Source organism: Mytilus galloprovincialis, chromosome 2 (assembly GCF_965363235.1).
Source record: "Mytilus galloprovincialis chromosome 2, xbMytGall1.hap1.1, whole genome shotgun sequence".
NCBI classification, from domain to species: Eukaryota; Metazoa; Mollusca; class Bivalvia; order Mytilida; family Mytilidae; genus Mytilus; species Mytilus galloprovincialis.
In genome coordinates, this window is record NC_134839.1 from 77,581,137 (window position 1) to 77,598,774 (window position 17,638).

A 17,638-nucleotide genomic window follows, 5' to 3' on the forward strand; every position below is an offset into this window, starting at 1 on the left:
AAGTAAAAATCTCCTTTTTTTTCTCACATACCTTCTCCCAAACATCAGTTTTACAAACCTCATCTTCTTCTTCATCTAATGACATATCTGAAATAATATTTAGTATTAAATCTGAAATTTGAATATCATAAGGTGATTCACATGATTTGTATTCAAAAAAGGATTTCACCTGATGTCTCATAACTGCTTCCCAAGCTTGTATAAAAAACCTATGAGTTACAGCAAACTTGCTACACTCAGTTAAAACTTTTAACGTAGCTCCATGATGATGTTTAGTAGCAAGTTGCCTTAATCCTGCATCAAAATAAATCTTTACAAATATGGGAAGGACATTTTTTAAAATATGCCAATCCCCAGGGTAGGCAAGTACCCAATCCATTTGTTCCCCATATTCAGATTTCAGTTTGATCAAATGATCATAACTCTTTCCATCACCTACAACAATAACATAATTTGTTAACTGACCAACTTGAAATTTATCATATAAAATATTCAAAACCTTTAATACTGTATCTTTGCTATCTGCTGTTTCGTCCAATATGGCCACTGATGAAAAATCTGATTTTTCAGTGGATTCAACTGGAATAGAGAAAAAGGTTTTAATACCTGGTAAAACAATATTTTCTTTTTTGAAAAAGTTTTTTGTAAACCCATACTTTGTAACACTTCTATAAAATTCATCCCATTCTGAAATCTCTGCCGCTGTTTCTTTTAAATCTGATGGTGACATGTCAGAAAACTTATTCTGCTTTTTTACTTGTGGTAATCCAAATTTGTCTTCTGGATTAACAAGTTTCTGAATAATTCCTTTTTCCAGTTTACGGTCTCTGGAATTGGGAACTTCAGATATGTCATGTTCGATGCTGGTCTGATTAACATGATTAAGATTAGAAATCAGATTGGAGTCATCAAACATATTAATTTTTTGACTGGGCTTTGGAATCACAGTCTGTATTGTGGTTCCATGAAAGCCACTTCTATCTTTTCCAGCACATACTACAGAGTAAGCCTGGTTTTTATCAAGATTGTCAAATGAGGCTACAATAAAACTATCTGAAAAAATATACCTCTGTTTTTTTTCTAACTCTCTGCACCTGTTAGTGATGTACCTTCTAAGAGAGTCCTTAGATATACCAGCCCCTAATCTAGCATTAATAGAAAGAAATGTACTTGATGAATTAGAAAACTTATCAGCTATGTCTGTACATAATAAATGCAAAGGTTGCACACACTGAGAATTCTGTAAATGAAAAATACAACTCAAAATGTACAAACGTGGCATCATTCTGAAAATATTAAAAAGAGGTTCAGAATAATGCAAATTCCAATTAAACTGTGACTTCTTCAGTACTTTCTCTTCATTATCTGTAGAACAAATTCTAAAAATAAAATTCCATAATATAGGGGGGATTTTCAAGATTTCATCTTTACAATTAAAATTGTCTATGTCAGGAAGTCCGTCCATCTTGATTTTATCTGAAACATATATTTTAACATAATTTTTTAAGATTTTTACAGCATCTTCTAGACTTTGCTCTTGTTTGTTTTTTCTATTTTCCTCTGATACAGTAGAAGCCAATTTTTCTGCTTGGATAATGCTTTCTTTTTTTAATCTTTTATTATCTTCAATGCATTTACAATTTTCAACAACAAGTGCGTGTAAACATCCAAATATATCAGTACCATTCCGGTAAATCATTCTCCCTAAATTTTTCTTTTTTGGCACATAATATGATAGGGCTCTGCCAAGGCACGACTTCAACATGGTAAATAACCACTGTGGACGATGAAAAACCTTCTGCTCAACACATAAGCCTAATTTGTTTGCATTTTTATGTAAAATACATTTGTACTGTTCAAATAAATTTGGTAAAAGCAAGGCTTTTTCTTCTACAAAGGAATTTATTACAGATTCTAGGACAGACCTGAAAGAAAATAAATCTATATTTTCTGTTGTAACCTTTTCAGTGTCTATAATTGTAAAATTTTCCAAACAACTGAATAAGTATTCAGTCGTTTTGGACAACTGGTCCTCTGCAGCATCTGATCTAGAAAAGGAATTAAAATTATTGTAACAATAAGGACAACAAATTAAATTTTCCAGATGCATATCAAAGTTAAAGTAACGAGTAAATAGCTCCCGTTTATCCTCACTGACAGTTTTAAATGAACCAGTGTTCTTTCCAGAAAATTTGTCACATACTATACATTGTACAACAGTTAGGTTAATACATTTGTTCAATTTATTATAATGGGAATGACAAAGATGAGAAAAAAAGGTATCACTGGTACTGTATTCTGGAAACTCTGTTTGGATAGAAACTGAAAAAGCTTTCTCAAAAACTGGAACATTGATTTCAGTATAATGGTGAATATCTGAACTAGAACACCCTTCAGCATCTGCAAAATTGGATAAAAAACACTTATCAGTCTCAGTACATATTTTTTTAAATGGGGAAACCTCTGGTTCAGTGTGGGAATCATTCTGTATTCTGGAAAAAGCTTTTTTCAACTTACCCTCACATTTTCTGCATATGCAGTCTAAATCAGAAAGTTTATAACTTGAAGAAACAAAATGAGTAAAATCTGGCAAGTCACTCGCTTTCTGAATTAAATGAATATATCTATTTGATATATGATCATTATTACAATAGGCACATGGTCCTGGTCTTCTCTCTGGGTGCAGTTTACTACAACTGCTACGTCCAGACATGGTTATGGGTAAATGAAGATAGTCATAAAAACATAAATGCAACACAAAAAAACAGATGAACAAATAAAAAGTATTCCTAACTGTAAATAGGATCATTTGTCAGCAGAACCTGTGCCACTCTAGTAATATAGAAAGTCAAAAATACATCAGATAATCTGTACATCGTGCTTTCATGTGTTTAAAAGGAGCAAATCACTGAATTGAAAAAATATGAGTGAGGTGCTGGTCTGAAATACTGAAAATTCAAATTAACTTTTTAACAAGTTCGTCCCCTCAGCCTCGGGTTTGTGGGGTAACCTCGCTAATAAATGGGTATGGGAATGTTTTTTGTTGTCTTAAAACATCTAAAAATAATAATATATTATATATTTATCTTTAAGTGAACTGTATCTGTAAGGAAATCTATAAAACGGTGTTATAAATGGTTCAAAACGGGTGCAATAATGGAAAATATCTGTAATCTTGAAACTGCTTTCTGAAGGTGAAATTGCGGAAGCTGGGGATGAATGCTGGGTAGTTTTGAGGTTTCCCTGATGCATTTATATATAATTCATTTATTTTTAGCATCTACCATTTGATTGGTTTAGGGGGATGCAAGTGTGCCAGTTAAATTTAGGTTGGGTTTTTACCCGCCATAAATTTAGACACAGAAGTCAAAGGAAAATTGACTCGAGAAAACGACTTGAATTTCAATATTTTCCAAAACAAATAACATTTCAGCTGTGCAGTCAGGTTTCTGTGACATTTATCTTTAAAAAAACACGTACAAACAGGCACGATGACAAGGTAGTAACGTGTTATCGTCGTATTACCGACTGTTGCCGCTAGCGAGAGATTTGTTTTGTTTTCGATACAGCGCCACCTATAAGAAAATTCCCGATTATCTCCACTTAGCCCGCGAATTTTGACATCCAATGATCTGATTGATCGATTCGATCCGTGGCTTCCCGGCTGACAATTCCAGTACACATCACAAATTGGTAAGGCCCTGCGGGGACTCCCTTCTCTTTTTGATGAAACTGCTCTGCTCTTGACTAAAACAGCTCCGAAATATGAGAGACTTGCCACTAATGAAAAGACAGTCAACATGTCATTTGAAATGAACAAAATCTGTTATTTTTTGTGTAATTTATTTCCCTTTTTCATGCCCCAGTACACAAAAATACTAAAAATGAACAAAATTTGTTTTACTTTCATATAAATCGCACAAATGTTATGAATTCAGCGCATTAAACATGTAATAAAATGTACACAAACCTCCCAATAACATCCTTTAGCAGTGCATTATTTATTGGGAAGTCCAGGTGTAAATTATTGTGACACTTGTCAGGTTTTGTCCTGAATCAGTGAAAGAATGACATGTCCAGTGTAAACATTCTGAGATCAGATATATCATAGATAAATAACAGAGGAAAACAGTTTGAAGAGAGTCAGATCCTTATTTTGTAGCTTTCAGATGTAATTTCAAATGAATGAAGATGATATCACTTCATAATATAATATTGCTTGTGCTTGTTCCCTATTCATCTTCCAGGTTCTAGCAGTCATTCAATAATTGTTCCATAGATAATTGTTCAATCTGCATCCAGTTTACCTATTAGTAAATTAATCTCTATTAATGAATACTTAGTCTAGTTCATTCTTTTTTTACAATTGTTAAGCTGCATGCACCTGCATTTGATGATTGAGGATTTATGTATCAGGTCAACATGGTATTTTTTTTTAATTCTTCATTATTACACATATTTCAGTCTATATATATATATGTTACCAGAAATGGTTATATATCATATGTCTCGTATGGTATATATTATTTGAGAACATTATGTCAATATATATTATACTATATATTATATGAATTATATAAAAAGGTTATATTCATTATATAATTATTTTTCACACTCCATGGCTCAAGCTGTTGAATGTTGTGATTGTTTTTTTTTCAATTTGAGTACATGCATTACTATCCCACTGAATTACATATAATTCGCGAGAAAGCTATTTTCAGTTTTACTTTATTCTAGAAAAATATAAAATTTACTTTATCTTAAATGTTAAACAGACATGACTCAAGAGGACTGTATGGGTATCCATATTCTATGCTTAGATTTATATATATCTCCTAAGCCAAATGATTTAAAAAAAACAGAAAGTTTAAACTACTACATTTCAGAATTTATATTTTACAATATAACCCCTTTTCTAAAATGAGACAGCACACAACAAAACACATGACAGTGTCACTATCAGGCCAAATCTAAATATATAGTTAGAATGAAAAACCACTGCAGAGAACAAAGTTCAATATAAAATGCAATATTTTTATGACATCTATTTTTTCAGGAATAGATTTTACTTTTTTAATCAGTCTCTCAATACAAAATGAAATAAAGCCCTGATTTTGTTTTTATTATTTATTATTTTTTCTAAATTTTTATTACTTTGTAATATTTCTACTTACAAACACATAGAAATTACATTTTTGGTAAAGCCTTCTTATAGAGTACTTTGATTAATTCAATTTTAATCAAAATTGTCAAGGGTATATATGATATCCTATCGCCAGTAACTAGAAATTGTTACATTTAATAATTACTTGCATAGATAAACATATTTAGAATGGAAATAAACATTTAATAAGTTCACAGATATAACTGACATTGGGTCTTAACTTAACAGAAATTCTCTAAAAACATTATTCTAGAATAGAATATATAACAGCAAAATTGTACATTTTATACCCATAATCTTTATAAAATATATTTTTATGTAGATCTACTAAGAAACAATATGTTTCTGCATCACTGAATGCTGAATCAAAATGAAGAATTTATGTGTATTCAAGAATAATAATTTATGATTCTTGTGCCATGAAATAATTATTTCCATCAAAGTATATATATATATGACAAAATAGAGGTATACACCTGCAATCAGGGAATATTCTGCAACATTCCCCCCTTTAATGATGGAATTTTAACACCAAAGCTTTGGGCAAGTATTTTTTTTCTAACAATTTACTGGTCCAAAACCCCTCACTTTATGTAAAAAAATAACCATATAGAAAACTTTTTTTTATATTTCTTCTGAAGCTGTAGTAATATATTTTTTAAACTGAATATGTAATAATATTTGCAATTTCCCCGATTTCTAGATGATTAGGGAGCTACCATTTGATTTTTATGGGGGGGGGGGGGGGGCTAGGATGAAATTTGAAAAAAATAGGCAGGACAGGAGTTTTGAGTAAAAAAAAAAGGCAGGATGAGACATTTGCAAAAAAAAAAAGTCAGGACGACAATTTAGGTAAAAAAAAAGTCAGGATAAACTAAAAAAAAAAGGCAGGACCGAACAGAGTGAAAAATAAAAAGGCAGGACAGAGATTACACCTAAAAAAAATGCAGGACAAAATTTTTCATCCTAGCCCCCCCCCCCCATAAAAATCAAATGGTAGCTCCCTTATCAGATATTTTTATGCAAATATGTAATTAAATAGTGATTTACCAAAGCAGACATACATTCTATTATACTTTCTCTCACTGTTTGGGTTTTGATACCTGACAGGTGCCCTCATTCCAATGATTAATTGTAATATCCAAGGTATTTTTCATATTTACACATTTTCCTTCGCACACTGATAAATTATTGGATATTTTACCCCAGAATGAACTCTTTCACTTACTAAAATTGAGCGAAATGGTTATTTTCTCTCGTTTCTGATCAGCCGTCCCTTCAACGACTTTTCATTCGAGTTATCTCCCTTTGGCCGGTCGCTAGTTTTGGGCCTGTTGAATTGACACAATGCCGTTTTACCTGGCGAGTTTTTGTATCAATAGGCATTTCATTTTCATAATATCAGGAGGTATCATCCCTATAAAGGAAAATACGTTACCATTCCGTGTGTCATTTCAATTTACATTTATTTACCGAGAAGTGTCACGGCCGCGGCACGTTTTTTCATCTTTCCCAATCAAATAATCAAGGAAATTCTATTTTTTCATTCTTAAATGAATAACGTAGTTAAAGTTTGAAACCTGCCGTATTTAATGATGTATTTGGTTAAGCATGCTAAATACACAAAATAGCTTTACGCCGTCGATTTCGTGGCGTCATTGCCGTTGCTAAAAAAGGCCATTTTTTGAACGGAAAATCACGTGACCAGAATAATAAAATCGACGCCATTATGAGATTTGCTGTCCGGCTGTAGGGCCCTACGTTTCGGCGTTGGTCTGTTAGGCAATGTACTTGTAATAACAGTGTTTTCAACCATATATTGATATTATATTAATATAGGGTTTGTATTTTATATTTTTTTGATAAATTTTATATCTTTTTAAAAAATACTTCTACATGTTGTATAAACTATGTTTTATTATTTTTATAAATTGAAAATGCAACCCTTCTGTAGCAGAGGGGGCATTGAGTGTGACACAATTGAAACTGTTTTATTATAGTGATTATCTCATCTCAGTATCTCATTGATAAAATTAATGAACGGGCAGGTTATGTTGATGCTTTAAAAAATAGATCAGATCGATCATCATTATGTAAATTAAGAGTCAGTGCTCATAACCTTGCCATGGAAAGAGGAAGATATTTAAAAATGCCCAGAGATCAAAGAATTTGTGAAATCTGTAAAAGTGGCGAAATTGAAAATGAACAGCACATGTTGCTACACTGTAGCGGTTACTCCAGTATTAGAGAGTCTTTTGTATTAAAAATGTTTAATATTACAGGAAAAAGTGTAACCACATTGTGTGATAAAAATATAATAAATCTTATACTTAATAATACATCTTATAAGGCACTAAAATTATCTTCCTCTTTCGTAACAAATTGTTTTAATGCAAGAAGTAATCTATTGTAATAGATTTTCATTATACCTTTAATCGTTTATTTACATATATATATATATAATTGTTTGTATTTTACTACCATGTATAGCAAATTGTTTATCCATTCGGTCATTACCATTTATTGTAAATGGGTTTGTGCCAATAAAATATTGTCTATTGTCTATTGTCTATTAAATCGATAGTTCAATTGACACAAAAGTAAACAGGATAGAATTGCATGGGATGGAATTAATTTCTACTTTCAAACTTCACATTCACATCCTTCAAATTTTATTCACAGTAATCCACATTAAAATATTTGTTTTCAATTATAGAATGAAAGGCCATATGTACATGTATGACAGGGCTTTCCAAAGTAGCTGGTAGACGGCAGATTTCCGCTGTTTGCAGTGGCTTCAAGTGCCGGCAACTTCACTAACAAAAATATAAATTCTAAAAGAGAAAAAAAAAATCTGAGTTACTGGTAACCAGACAGACCCTAATTTTTTTAATGGATCTTTAAAAAAATTAAAAAATGGTATCAAGGTAACCCGGCAGACCCTAATTTTTTTATTGGATCTTAAAAAAAATTTAAAAAAAATGGTATCAACTGACCCTGTTTTTGACACAGGCTTCTGTTAATTGACATAATAATTTATCTAACTTGCTTCTACTGGCCAGGGAAAAAAATTAACGGTCGCCATGTCGCCAATGGCGACCAGAAATTGACCTGGGCGATCTTTTTACTCAGTTGTGGTAGCCCAGGTGGCGAATTGAAAACAAGTTCTTGACTGACTGAAATCCGCCATTTACCGTGACTCCAAGTACTGGCTACCTCACGGGCAAAAATTTAAATTCAAAAAGAAAAATCTTTAAAATGTATTGCTTCAAAGTTGGAATGTATCATATGCTTGCAATGATAACAAGAGAAGTGTTCCAATGGTCATTAACAATATGAAACAATCACGGTTTTGGCTTCAAGAAAGCAAAGAAAGTCGGGGAAGATGACAATAGCATGTCACGAAGTAATATCAGTCAAATAAAAGAAAGTATGATATCTATAATGCTGTTAAGAATCTGGAAAACAGTACCTTTTGTAGTTACATTTTTAAAGCCCACGTGGTGTACAGAGAATGAAGGTCAAAAACGAAAGTAGAGTATTGTCGACCACAATAAATAACATTTATAGTTAAAAATGATTTATGTTCCTTACTAACTGGACAGTTTACCAAACAAAAGAAAATCAGAGAAGATATCAAGTTCATGACAACGCTTTTGGAATACGTGAAATAGTCGAGAAAAAAGGGGGGTCATTTGTTTACAAATGTACGTAAATACACAAAATGAATCGACCAAGATATTTAAAAAATTAGATTATTATAGAAATATTTCATCTATCATCTACATGTATTCCAGAGAATTATTTAGTTGTCTTTAAAAGATATGTAAAAAAATCTTGTACACAGGGCATGAAGATTCCCATTTTGCAAATGGTTTTTTTTTTAATGAAATTTGATGAAGTCAACAACAAAGATAAGAAAAAAAAACTTTTTCCCAGGCATCTAAATCACCTCCAGGTATGCTCAGAATGCAGGATTTTGAGTCTAAAATTTCAAAATTTTCTTGGGGGGGGGGCATGCCCCCAAACCCCCCTAAGAAGTTCAGCCTGCTTCGCGGGCTTCACCGAAAATTTTGTGGGCTACTGACTTTTTGTCTGCGCCAACTGATTTTCAAGTCTAGTAGCCCATGTGGCTACTGGCCTTCATAAGTTAATTTGGACCCCTGCAGACTGGCAAAGAAAGCCACACTTTATTAATGTCAAAAGGTATTCCAATTAAAAGATATTTGCACAGCAGGTGCTTCAAAAACATTGCAAATGGCTGACTTTTCCGGTATTTGAAACTAATTACAGATCAGGACTTGGAAAAAACATGATAATTTTCCGGATCTCGTTTACAATGTAAAAAAAAAATAAAAAAATCCGACCTACCGGCCCTATTTTTCAAAATGATGTTACCACTCGGAAACACAGATTTTTTTTAAGGCCTAAACAAGGATGAAAAGTCAGTGTTTTCCTTGGGCTAAATATAGTTCACATGAATTCAGGTCACTGATTGGTTGTCTATTGAAAGTCAGAATGCATCATTTCTTTTCAAAGATAACAAGAGAGACATTCCGGTGGTCATTGAAGGATAAAAATAGAGACGTTCCGATGGTCATTAACTCTTTGGTTTTGGCTTTTAGATCAGATAGGATGACAATCTTATGTTATGGAATACTGTAAATTCAGAAATTATTGCGTGCATTTATTATTGCGATTTTGTCATTTCAGACTAAAATGCGATTTTAATTATTACGATTTTGAGAAAAATCCTGTTTAATTCATATAAAACATTTCAAAGTGCGAGTTTAAATTATTGCGTTTACAACTCAGTCGCATATTTCGCAATAATAAAAACCTCGCAATAATTTCTGAATTTACAGTAATATCAGTCAAATAAAAGAAAGTGTAGTGATCATGTCGTTCAGAATCTGGAAAACTGTATCTTTTGAAGTTCATTTTTCAAAGCCCACGTGGTGTTCAGAGAATCAAGGTCAAAATCAAAAGTAGAATTTTGCTGACTCGACCACAAATAAATAACATTTCTCAATGATTTATGTATCCAACTTATTGAACAGTTTACAAAAAAAGAGAAAATCAGAAGATATATCAGTTTTCTGTCAATGCTTGAGAATTAATTGTATGGTTTAAATACGGGTAACAGTCTTTGGAGAAAAAAGGGGGGTCATTTGTTTACAAATGCATGCATTTATGCAAAATAAATCGATCAAGATCTCTAACAAAAAAGATTATTATATAAATAAAACTCCTTTAACATGTTTAAAGCAAATGAATTTCAAGCATAAGGTAAAGAAAAAAACCAAACTATTTACTTAAAAAAAAAAAGAAACTTCTTTGAGATTTTTTTCTCTCTTTAATTTCATACATAAAATATGTTCATTTGAAAGATGAAATTAGGTTCAAAGAGATTGCGAGAATGCAGGATTTTGCTCTATTTATGCCAGAGCTTCTGGGGGCCTCAAGCGGCCCCTAGAACCCCTGCCATAAGGCACCAAGCTTACAGCTTGGTGGGCATCTTACTTCGCCGAACGCATGTAACTAGGGGTTCTCACTAAGGATTTTTGAAGGCGAGTCCAAAGACTGGTCATTTTTGTCCATGGTGAGTCCAATAGTAAGAAGAAATTTTTTTCAATATAATATAGTTTTAGTCTCCCAGACCTTATAAAGCAATGAAATGACATTAAATTCAGGTTACTTATAAACTTTTGCTATCAAATGATGATGTGTGTGTTCAGTTTATAACAAATATTTCAATCTTGATGCATCTTTGGACTCACCAGTTTTGAAATTGGTGAGTCCAGACAGATTTTCATGAGTCCAGGACTCATGGACTGGCCTTAGTGACAACCCTGATGGCATGTTACAGCTACCTATAATTTTAATTTAGCCTTCTCCTCAAATTTCAAGGGAAAGCCCTGGTATGATATCAAAAAAAGGCTTTGTGACCAAATTAAATGTGATATTGATTTTATAATTATAGAATGACAGGCCGTGTAATAATTGTGACAGGAGCTAACACTGGTATTGGTTATGCTGCAGCACAGAACCTATGTGAGGGTGGTAATGATGTCATACTAGCCTGTAGGAATGAAGAGAAAGGGAAAGCCGCTGTAGAACAAATACTCAAGAAGCATCCTAATGCCTTGGCAACATTTATGCAGGTTAGTTCATGACATTCATGTGTTATAGGACTTTCTGGAAACTCACTTCTCAGAGTGAATCTAATTTTAAAAATACATCAAATCACAATACAAATATTTGCCTTTTTTGTTAGTATACTGGTATACATACTGGTTCTCTGCAGTGCCAAGCAAAAGTGATATTGAGAAAGAAAACAATTTACAATCATTTCCATCTCTAGCCCAACAAGTATGTTGGAAGACAATAATTTTATATTTATATAAACCAAGGATTAAAGCCCACTACCAGTTTGAGTGTGTCATATTCCAAAGTCTGACAGTTTACTATGACCTTTGACTGCAATGATAGAAACACCTTGCCTGATTGGTAGCCATATACATTTTGTACCATATAACTTAGGTTGAACAAACTTAGAATACAGAAGTATTAACTTGACCTTGACATTAAACTTTAATTTCTAAATTTACAGTATACAAACATCAGACTTAGCTTCAGTTTAATTCTTTCAGATTGACCATTCAGTAACCATGGTCCATTCTAACACTGAGGCAATGATTATATAAAATGTAAAGCTGAAACCCAAAATTTCAAAATTTCCTCAATTCAGAATTTCACAGAAGCAACTAATATGAATGTACAGAGGTAATTAGTCCAGCTATGTGGACAGCTCTAACTGTGGAGTTTAACTGACTTTCTGAAAAGGGCTACACAATGTACATTTATTTAAAAAAAAAATGAATTATGAACTTCAGTTAGATACAAATTCTAGTACATGTAATGAGATTGGATTATAAAGTTAAACCAAGGTAAAGCTGCATTATAAATGTTGTTTTCTTTCCAGCTGGACTTGGCCGACATGGCATCTATTAGGAAGTTTGTAGAGGATTTTCATGAAACTGGGAAGAAATTAAATGTTCTAATCAACAATGCTGGAGTCTACATGCTTCAGAAACAATGGACTAAAGATAACTTTGAGATGACTGTTGGTACAAATCATCTGGGTAAGTGACACCTCATTTCAAGATTAGATTTTCCACCTCCCATTGATGAATCTTTAATATTTAACTTTCTTAATATTTAACTTTCTTATCTACCTAGCCTGGTTCAGCTTTGTTGGTTATCATAGTCATTTGATTGTATATTTCTGCATTGCTGAAAGACAACTTAATGCCATAATATAAAGATATTAACATTTGGACACTCAAGTGATACAAACTATGTAAAAAAAATATCACTTGAATGGCAATCTATTGCACAATTGGTACAAGGCCAATTTGGATTTAAGCTTAGAAGGGCATGCTAAGGCATTATATTAAGTGCTTTTTAATTGGGCTTAACAATGGAGATTTTGAGGATTAGCATTTAGCTTTTTGTGAGTGGGTTTCAATACCTATTTGTCATATGCATGCTGCAGTGAATTCAAAGAACAACACGTGTAAAGTATAACCTTATGTTGACTTTAGAAGTTATTTTTTACAGGGCCATTTTTACTGACCCATCTGTTGCTTGATGATCTAAAGAAGACAGCCAGTGAAGCAGGAGAAGCTAGGATAATCAATGTCACTTCTTCTCTCCATGACAGAGCATTAAAAATCAGGAAAGGTAAGTTACAGTCGGTGCCAGTTCATTTGATTATTGATATTTGAGCATCAAAGATCAGATTTTAAAAAAATAAGAAGGTCAGTAATTATATAAAATGCTAGTCAATTCCAGACATTATTATACTGTATACATGCTTCTGTCTGTCTGGCATTTTATTTATTCATTGAATAATAATTAAAAAAAATTGTTGCACTAATTCAAGGATACAGGGGCAAGGACTTTATATTATCATATGTCGTTGTCCTGACAAGCAGACAAGTAGAACCATTATTTTAGTTGTTTTGTGACTATGAATTATAATACAACTTATGTGCTTGCAGTTCGGATGATAAAATGCCACCATAAACCAGATATACAAATTTCATGACAGTTTCACACTCAAAAACATTTGAACAATGGTCCAAAAACTATATGATATTGATTGAAAAAACTCTGAACCAGCTATCTTTTTTGGGGTCTGAAAAAATGTGTCAAAAAGGGCAACTTTTGTGTATTGGATGATTGTTAGGCGTTATGTAAGTATCACAGGTTTCATCTGACCTTGACCTCATTTTCATGGTGCATCTGTCAAAGTTAAGTTTTTATGGTTAACATATTTTTTAAATAAGTTAAGTTTTATTGGTTAACATATTTTTTAAATAATATTAAAGTTAGTCTACTGTATTTGGTGTATGAAATGATTATAAGACACACATGTCACTCAGTCTGGCAGATTTCGTCTGACTGAACTTATTTTCCAGTTAAAAGTCATTTCTTATAAGATACTATCAGCAAAAGGTCAACAATATTTGGAGCCTGGAATGATTGTAATGTGTACATTTATATGACCTTGACCTTATTGTTATGGTTCATTGGTTAATGGTAAGTTTTGGTAGATCAACTTTTTTTGTTCTATGGAGTGATTGCATGGTGTACATGTCTGTCTGTCTGGCTTCATTTATAATCATCTGACCTTGATAATAAATTGATGTCATATTTCAGCACCTGAAATGTTGTCAACAGAAGACTTTTTCCTTGACAAGGAAGGGGCTTATACTCCTGAGCAAAGCTACAGAAATTCCAAACTTTGTAATGTGTTGATGACACAAAGTTTGTCTAAACAACTTGATGGCACAGGGGTTACTTGTAACTGTGTTTGTCCAGGTAAGAACACTTTTAAAACATATCAGCACACAATGTTAAATTTCAAATCAATTTTACTTTAAAGGGGCACTAGCTGTCAAATTCATGGTCACCGGTTTGACTCAAAATCTCATATTTTATTTATTACAATGTAAAACATTTATCCAAACTATCAAAAGTGTGAAATAAACAGTTTACAATGCATAGGGTCAATTATATGTAGTTTCGTTTCGTGTGTATTTTAGACTCCATCTAATTAAATATCGAGTTGACCTCAGATGACCTAATAAGCAATGTAAACATAAATATACTAATGATTAGATATAAATAGATTAAGCCAACACATGCAGTTGGATTTTTACAGGTCTGTTTAATTTTATTTTATAGATTAAAAATATATAGTTCTAGTCGTTTTTACATGAAATAATACATGTAATAAAGATTTTTAATGGATCGAATCAGTCATCAAATGATTTACCTTTTTTCGCTTTCAATGTTGACATTCCTCTCCTTTAAATAAACAGTACACGTACAAAGCATGCATTGTCCATCTCTAGTTAAGGGGTTGAATTGAAGTTCACATGAATACAGATTTAATGAGGTCGACTTATTCACTTGCAAGTGAATAATTCATTATCAATATTATTTAGCTTAATTTGACAAAATTGAACCATTTTGGCTGCTAAAAGCAAATTATTATTTCACTATTTCACTTCTATTATTGATTGAACAAAAACAAATTACACTTTAGATTTTTATACATCTCGTAGCCAGTGCCTCTTTAATAAAAAAAAATGTACTTGGTCTATCCAAAAATGTTAAAATTGGTAAGATACACAGATTTTATTCAGCAACAAAAAAATCAATGAATATAATGAATAAATAAAAAAAAAATGCATGTATGAAGAGTAAAAAAAAAGTGGGGTCAGGTAATTCAAAAATGTTAATATAGCATTCTGTTTTAGTAACTTGATATTTCATATAGTTTATGCTACATTGGAGTAACAAATATAAAACTTGCATTGAACTTAATAAAACTAACAGGTGTTGAAAAAAAAAAGACGCAAAGCAATTGTTTTTCTCATTTTCTAGGAATGGTGAAGGACACAGAACTCATGAGACAAGCTGGGGCTGTTAAAAGGTTCTTCCTGAAGTATTTTGCTAACACTTTAATGAAGTTAAGAATAAGATCTATTCCAGCTCATTCTTTGGAGGAAGGTGGCAGATGTTTGGTAGATTTGTCTATCAACGAAGAACAAAAAGGTAAGTTAAGTAAGGGCTACCCAAACTTATAGATATTTCAAATTTATCTGTTGTGTTTAATAAGAACATGGATTGTGAAATCAAGATTTATCCCAAAAGTGGTCAGAGACCACAATTATTTCGTAGTGCATTTCTTTTAGAACATAAATGAAAATTAAAAAATCCCACCTGCTCTTTCTCAATGAAATTTTTACAGTGTGTTGTACTAATTTGGGACAAATTATATCAAAGTTATAGAAAACTTCATCGACTCTTAACTCAAAATATGGACAATTTTATGTTCAGGGCGTCTTGAAATCTTTTGACAGCTTCCGAAGTGCTAATTTTTAGCTCACCTGACCTGAAAGGTCAAGTGAGCTTTTCTCAACACTTGGCGTCCGTCGTCCGTAAACTTTTATAAAAATCTTCTCCTCTGAAACTACTGGGCCAAATTTAATCAAACTTGGCCACAATCATCCTTGGGGTATCTAGTTTAAAAAATGTGTCCAATGACCTGGCCATCAAACCTAGATGGCCGCCATGGCTAAAAATAGAACACAGGGGTAAAATGCAGTTTTTGGCTTATAACTCAAAAACCAAAGCATTTACATCAAATCTGACATGGGGTAAAATTGATTATCAGGTCAAGATCTATCTGCAACAACAAAAGAAAGAGAGTTTTTAACGACCTCAGCTGGCTATACAACCCTTGCACAATCAACTGAATTTTGCAGAAATCATTAATAGGATAGATTGCCCTTATATGATAATTTTTTATTAGCTTTTTGTTTTTTTTGGCAAAGGGGGGGGGGGGTTGCGCAACAACAAAACTACTTCACAACTTTCTCATTACTTTGCATTTCTTGTTAGATAAATTTTACAAAAATTCTCCCCTGAAACAACTGTCGAATTTAAACAAACTTGGTTCAAATCACCACTAGGATATCCAGGGACCACTGTGTATGATGACCCTGCCTGCCCACATGGCTGAAATAAAACATAGGTTTCAAATGCACTTTTTAGTATTATATCTCTGAAACTAAACGACGGTACAACAGTTGCTTTTATCATGCAACAATTGTAAATAAAAATATCAGGTGAGCGACACAGGGTCCTTGGACCCTCTAGTTATAGATAGAGATAAACTGTAAACAGCAATAATGTTCAGCAAAGTAAGATTTACAAATAAGTCAACATGACCAAAATGGTCAGTTGATCCCTTTAGGAGTTATTGACCTTTATAGTCAATTTTTAACCATTTTTCGTAAATCTTAGTAATCTTTTACAAAAATCTTCTCTGAAACTACTGGGCCAAATTAATCCAAACTTGGCCACAATCATCTTTGTGATATCTAGTTTAAAAAATGTGTGGCGTGACCCGGCCAACCAACCAAGATGGCCGCCATGGCTAAAAATAGAACATAGGGGTAAAATGCAGTTTTTGGCTTATAACTCAAAAACCAAAGCATTTAGAGCAAATCTGACATGTGGTAAAAGTGTTTATCAGGTCAAGATCTATCTGTCCTGAAATTTTCAGATGAATCGGACAACCTGTTGTTGGGTTGCTGCCCCTGAATTGGTAATTTAAGGAAATTTTGCTGTTTTTGGTTATTATCTTGAATGTTATTATAGATAGATATAAACTGTAAACAGCAATAATGTTCAGCAAAGTAAGATTTACAAATGAGTCAGCACGACCAAAATGGTCAGTTGACCCCTGAAGGAGTTATTGCCCTTTATAGTAAATTTTTAACCATTTTTTTGTAAATCTTAGTAATCTTTTACAAAAATCTTCTTCTCTGAAACTACTGGGCCAAATTAAACTAAACTTGGCCACAATCATCATTGGGGTAACTTGTATAAAAAATGTGTGGCGTGACCTGGCCAATCAATCAAAATGGCTGCCATAGCTAATAATAGAACATAGGGGTAAAATGCAGTTTTTGGCTTATAACTCAAAAACCGAAGCATTAAGAGAAAATCTGACAGGGTTTAATTGTTTATCAGGTCAAGATCTATCTGCCCTGATGTTTTCACATGGATCGGACAACCCGTTGTTAGGTTACTGTCCTGAATTGGTAATTTTAAGGAAATTTTGCCGTTTTTTAGCTCACCTGACCTGAAAGGTCAAGTGAGCTTTTCTCATCACTTGGCGTCCGTCGTCCGTCGTCTGTCGTCCGTCGTCCGTCGTCCGTAAACTTTTACAAAAATCTTCTCCTCTGAAACTACTGGGCCAAATTCTACCAAACTTGGCCACAATCATCCTAGGGGTATCTAGTTTAAAAAATGTGTGGCGTGACCCGTCAAACCAACCAAGATGGCCGCCATGGCTAAAAATAGAACATAGGGGTAAAATGCAGTTTT

At 32.8% G+C, this 17,638-nt stretch overlaps 1 protein-coding gene across 1 annotated transcript in view; it reads left to right on the top strand.

Annotated features, from left to right (window-relative positions):
* Positions 1-17,638, top strand: part of LOC143064451 (uncharacterized) — a 39,134-nt gene that overhangs the window by 7,946 nt on the left and 13,550 nt on the right. Inside the window, exons 2-6 of the mRNA XM_076237278.1 lie at positions 11,148-11,328; positions 12,150-12,309; positions 12,788-12,910; positions 13,892-14,053; positions 15,125-15,295. Of these exons, the coding sequence (XP_076093393.1) occupies positions 11,149-11,328; positions 12,150-12,309; positions 12,788-12,910; positions 13,892-14,053; positions 15,125-15,295 (796 nt within the window). The 5' untranslated portion in view covers position 11,148. The remainder of the gene's footprint in view (positions 1-11,147; positions 11,329-12,149; positions 12,310-12,787; positions 12,911-13,891; positions 14,054-15,124; positions 15,296-17,638) is intronic.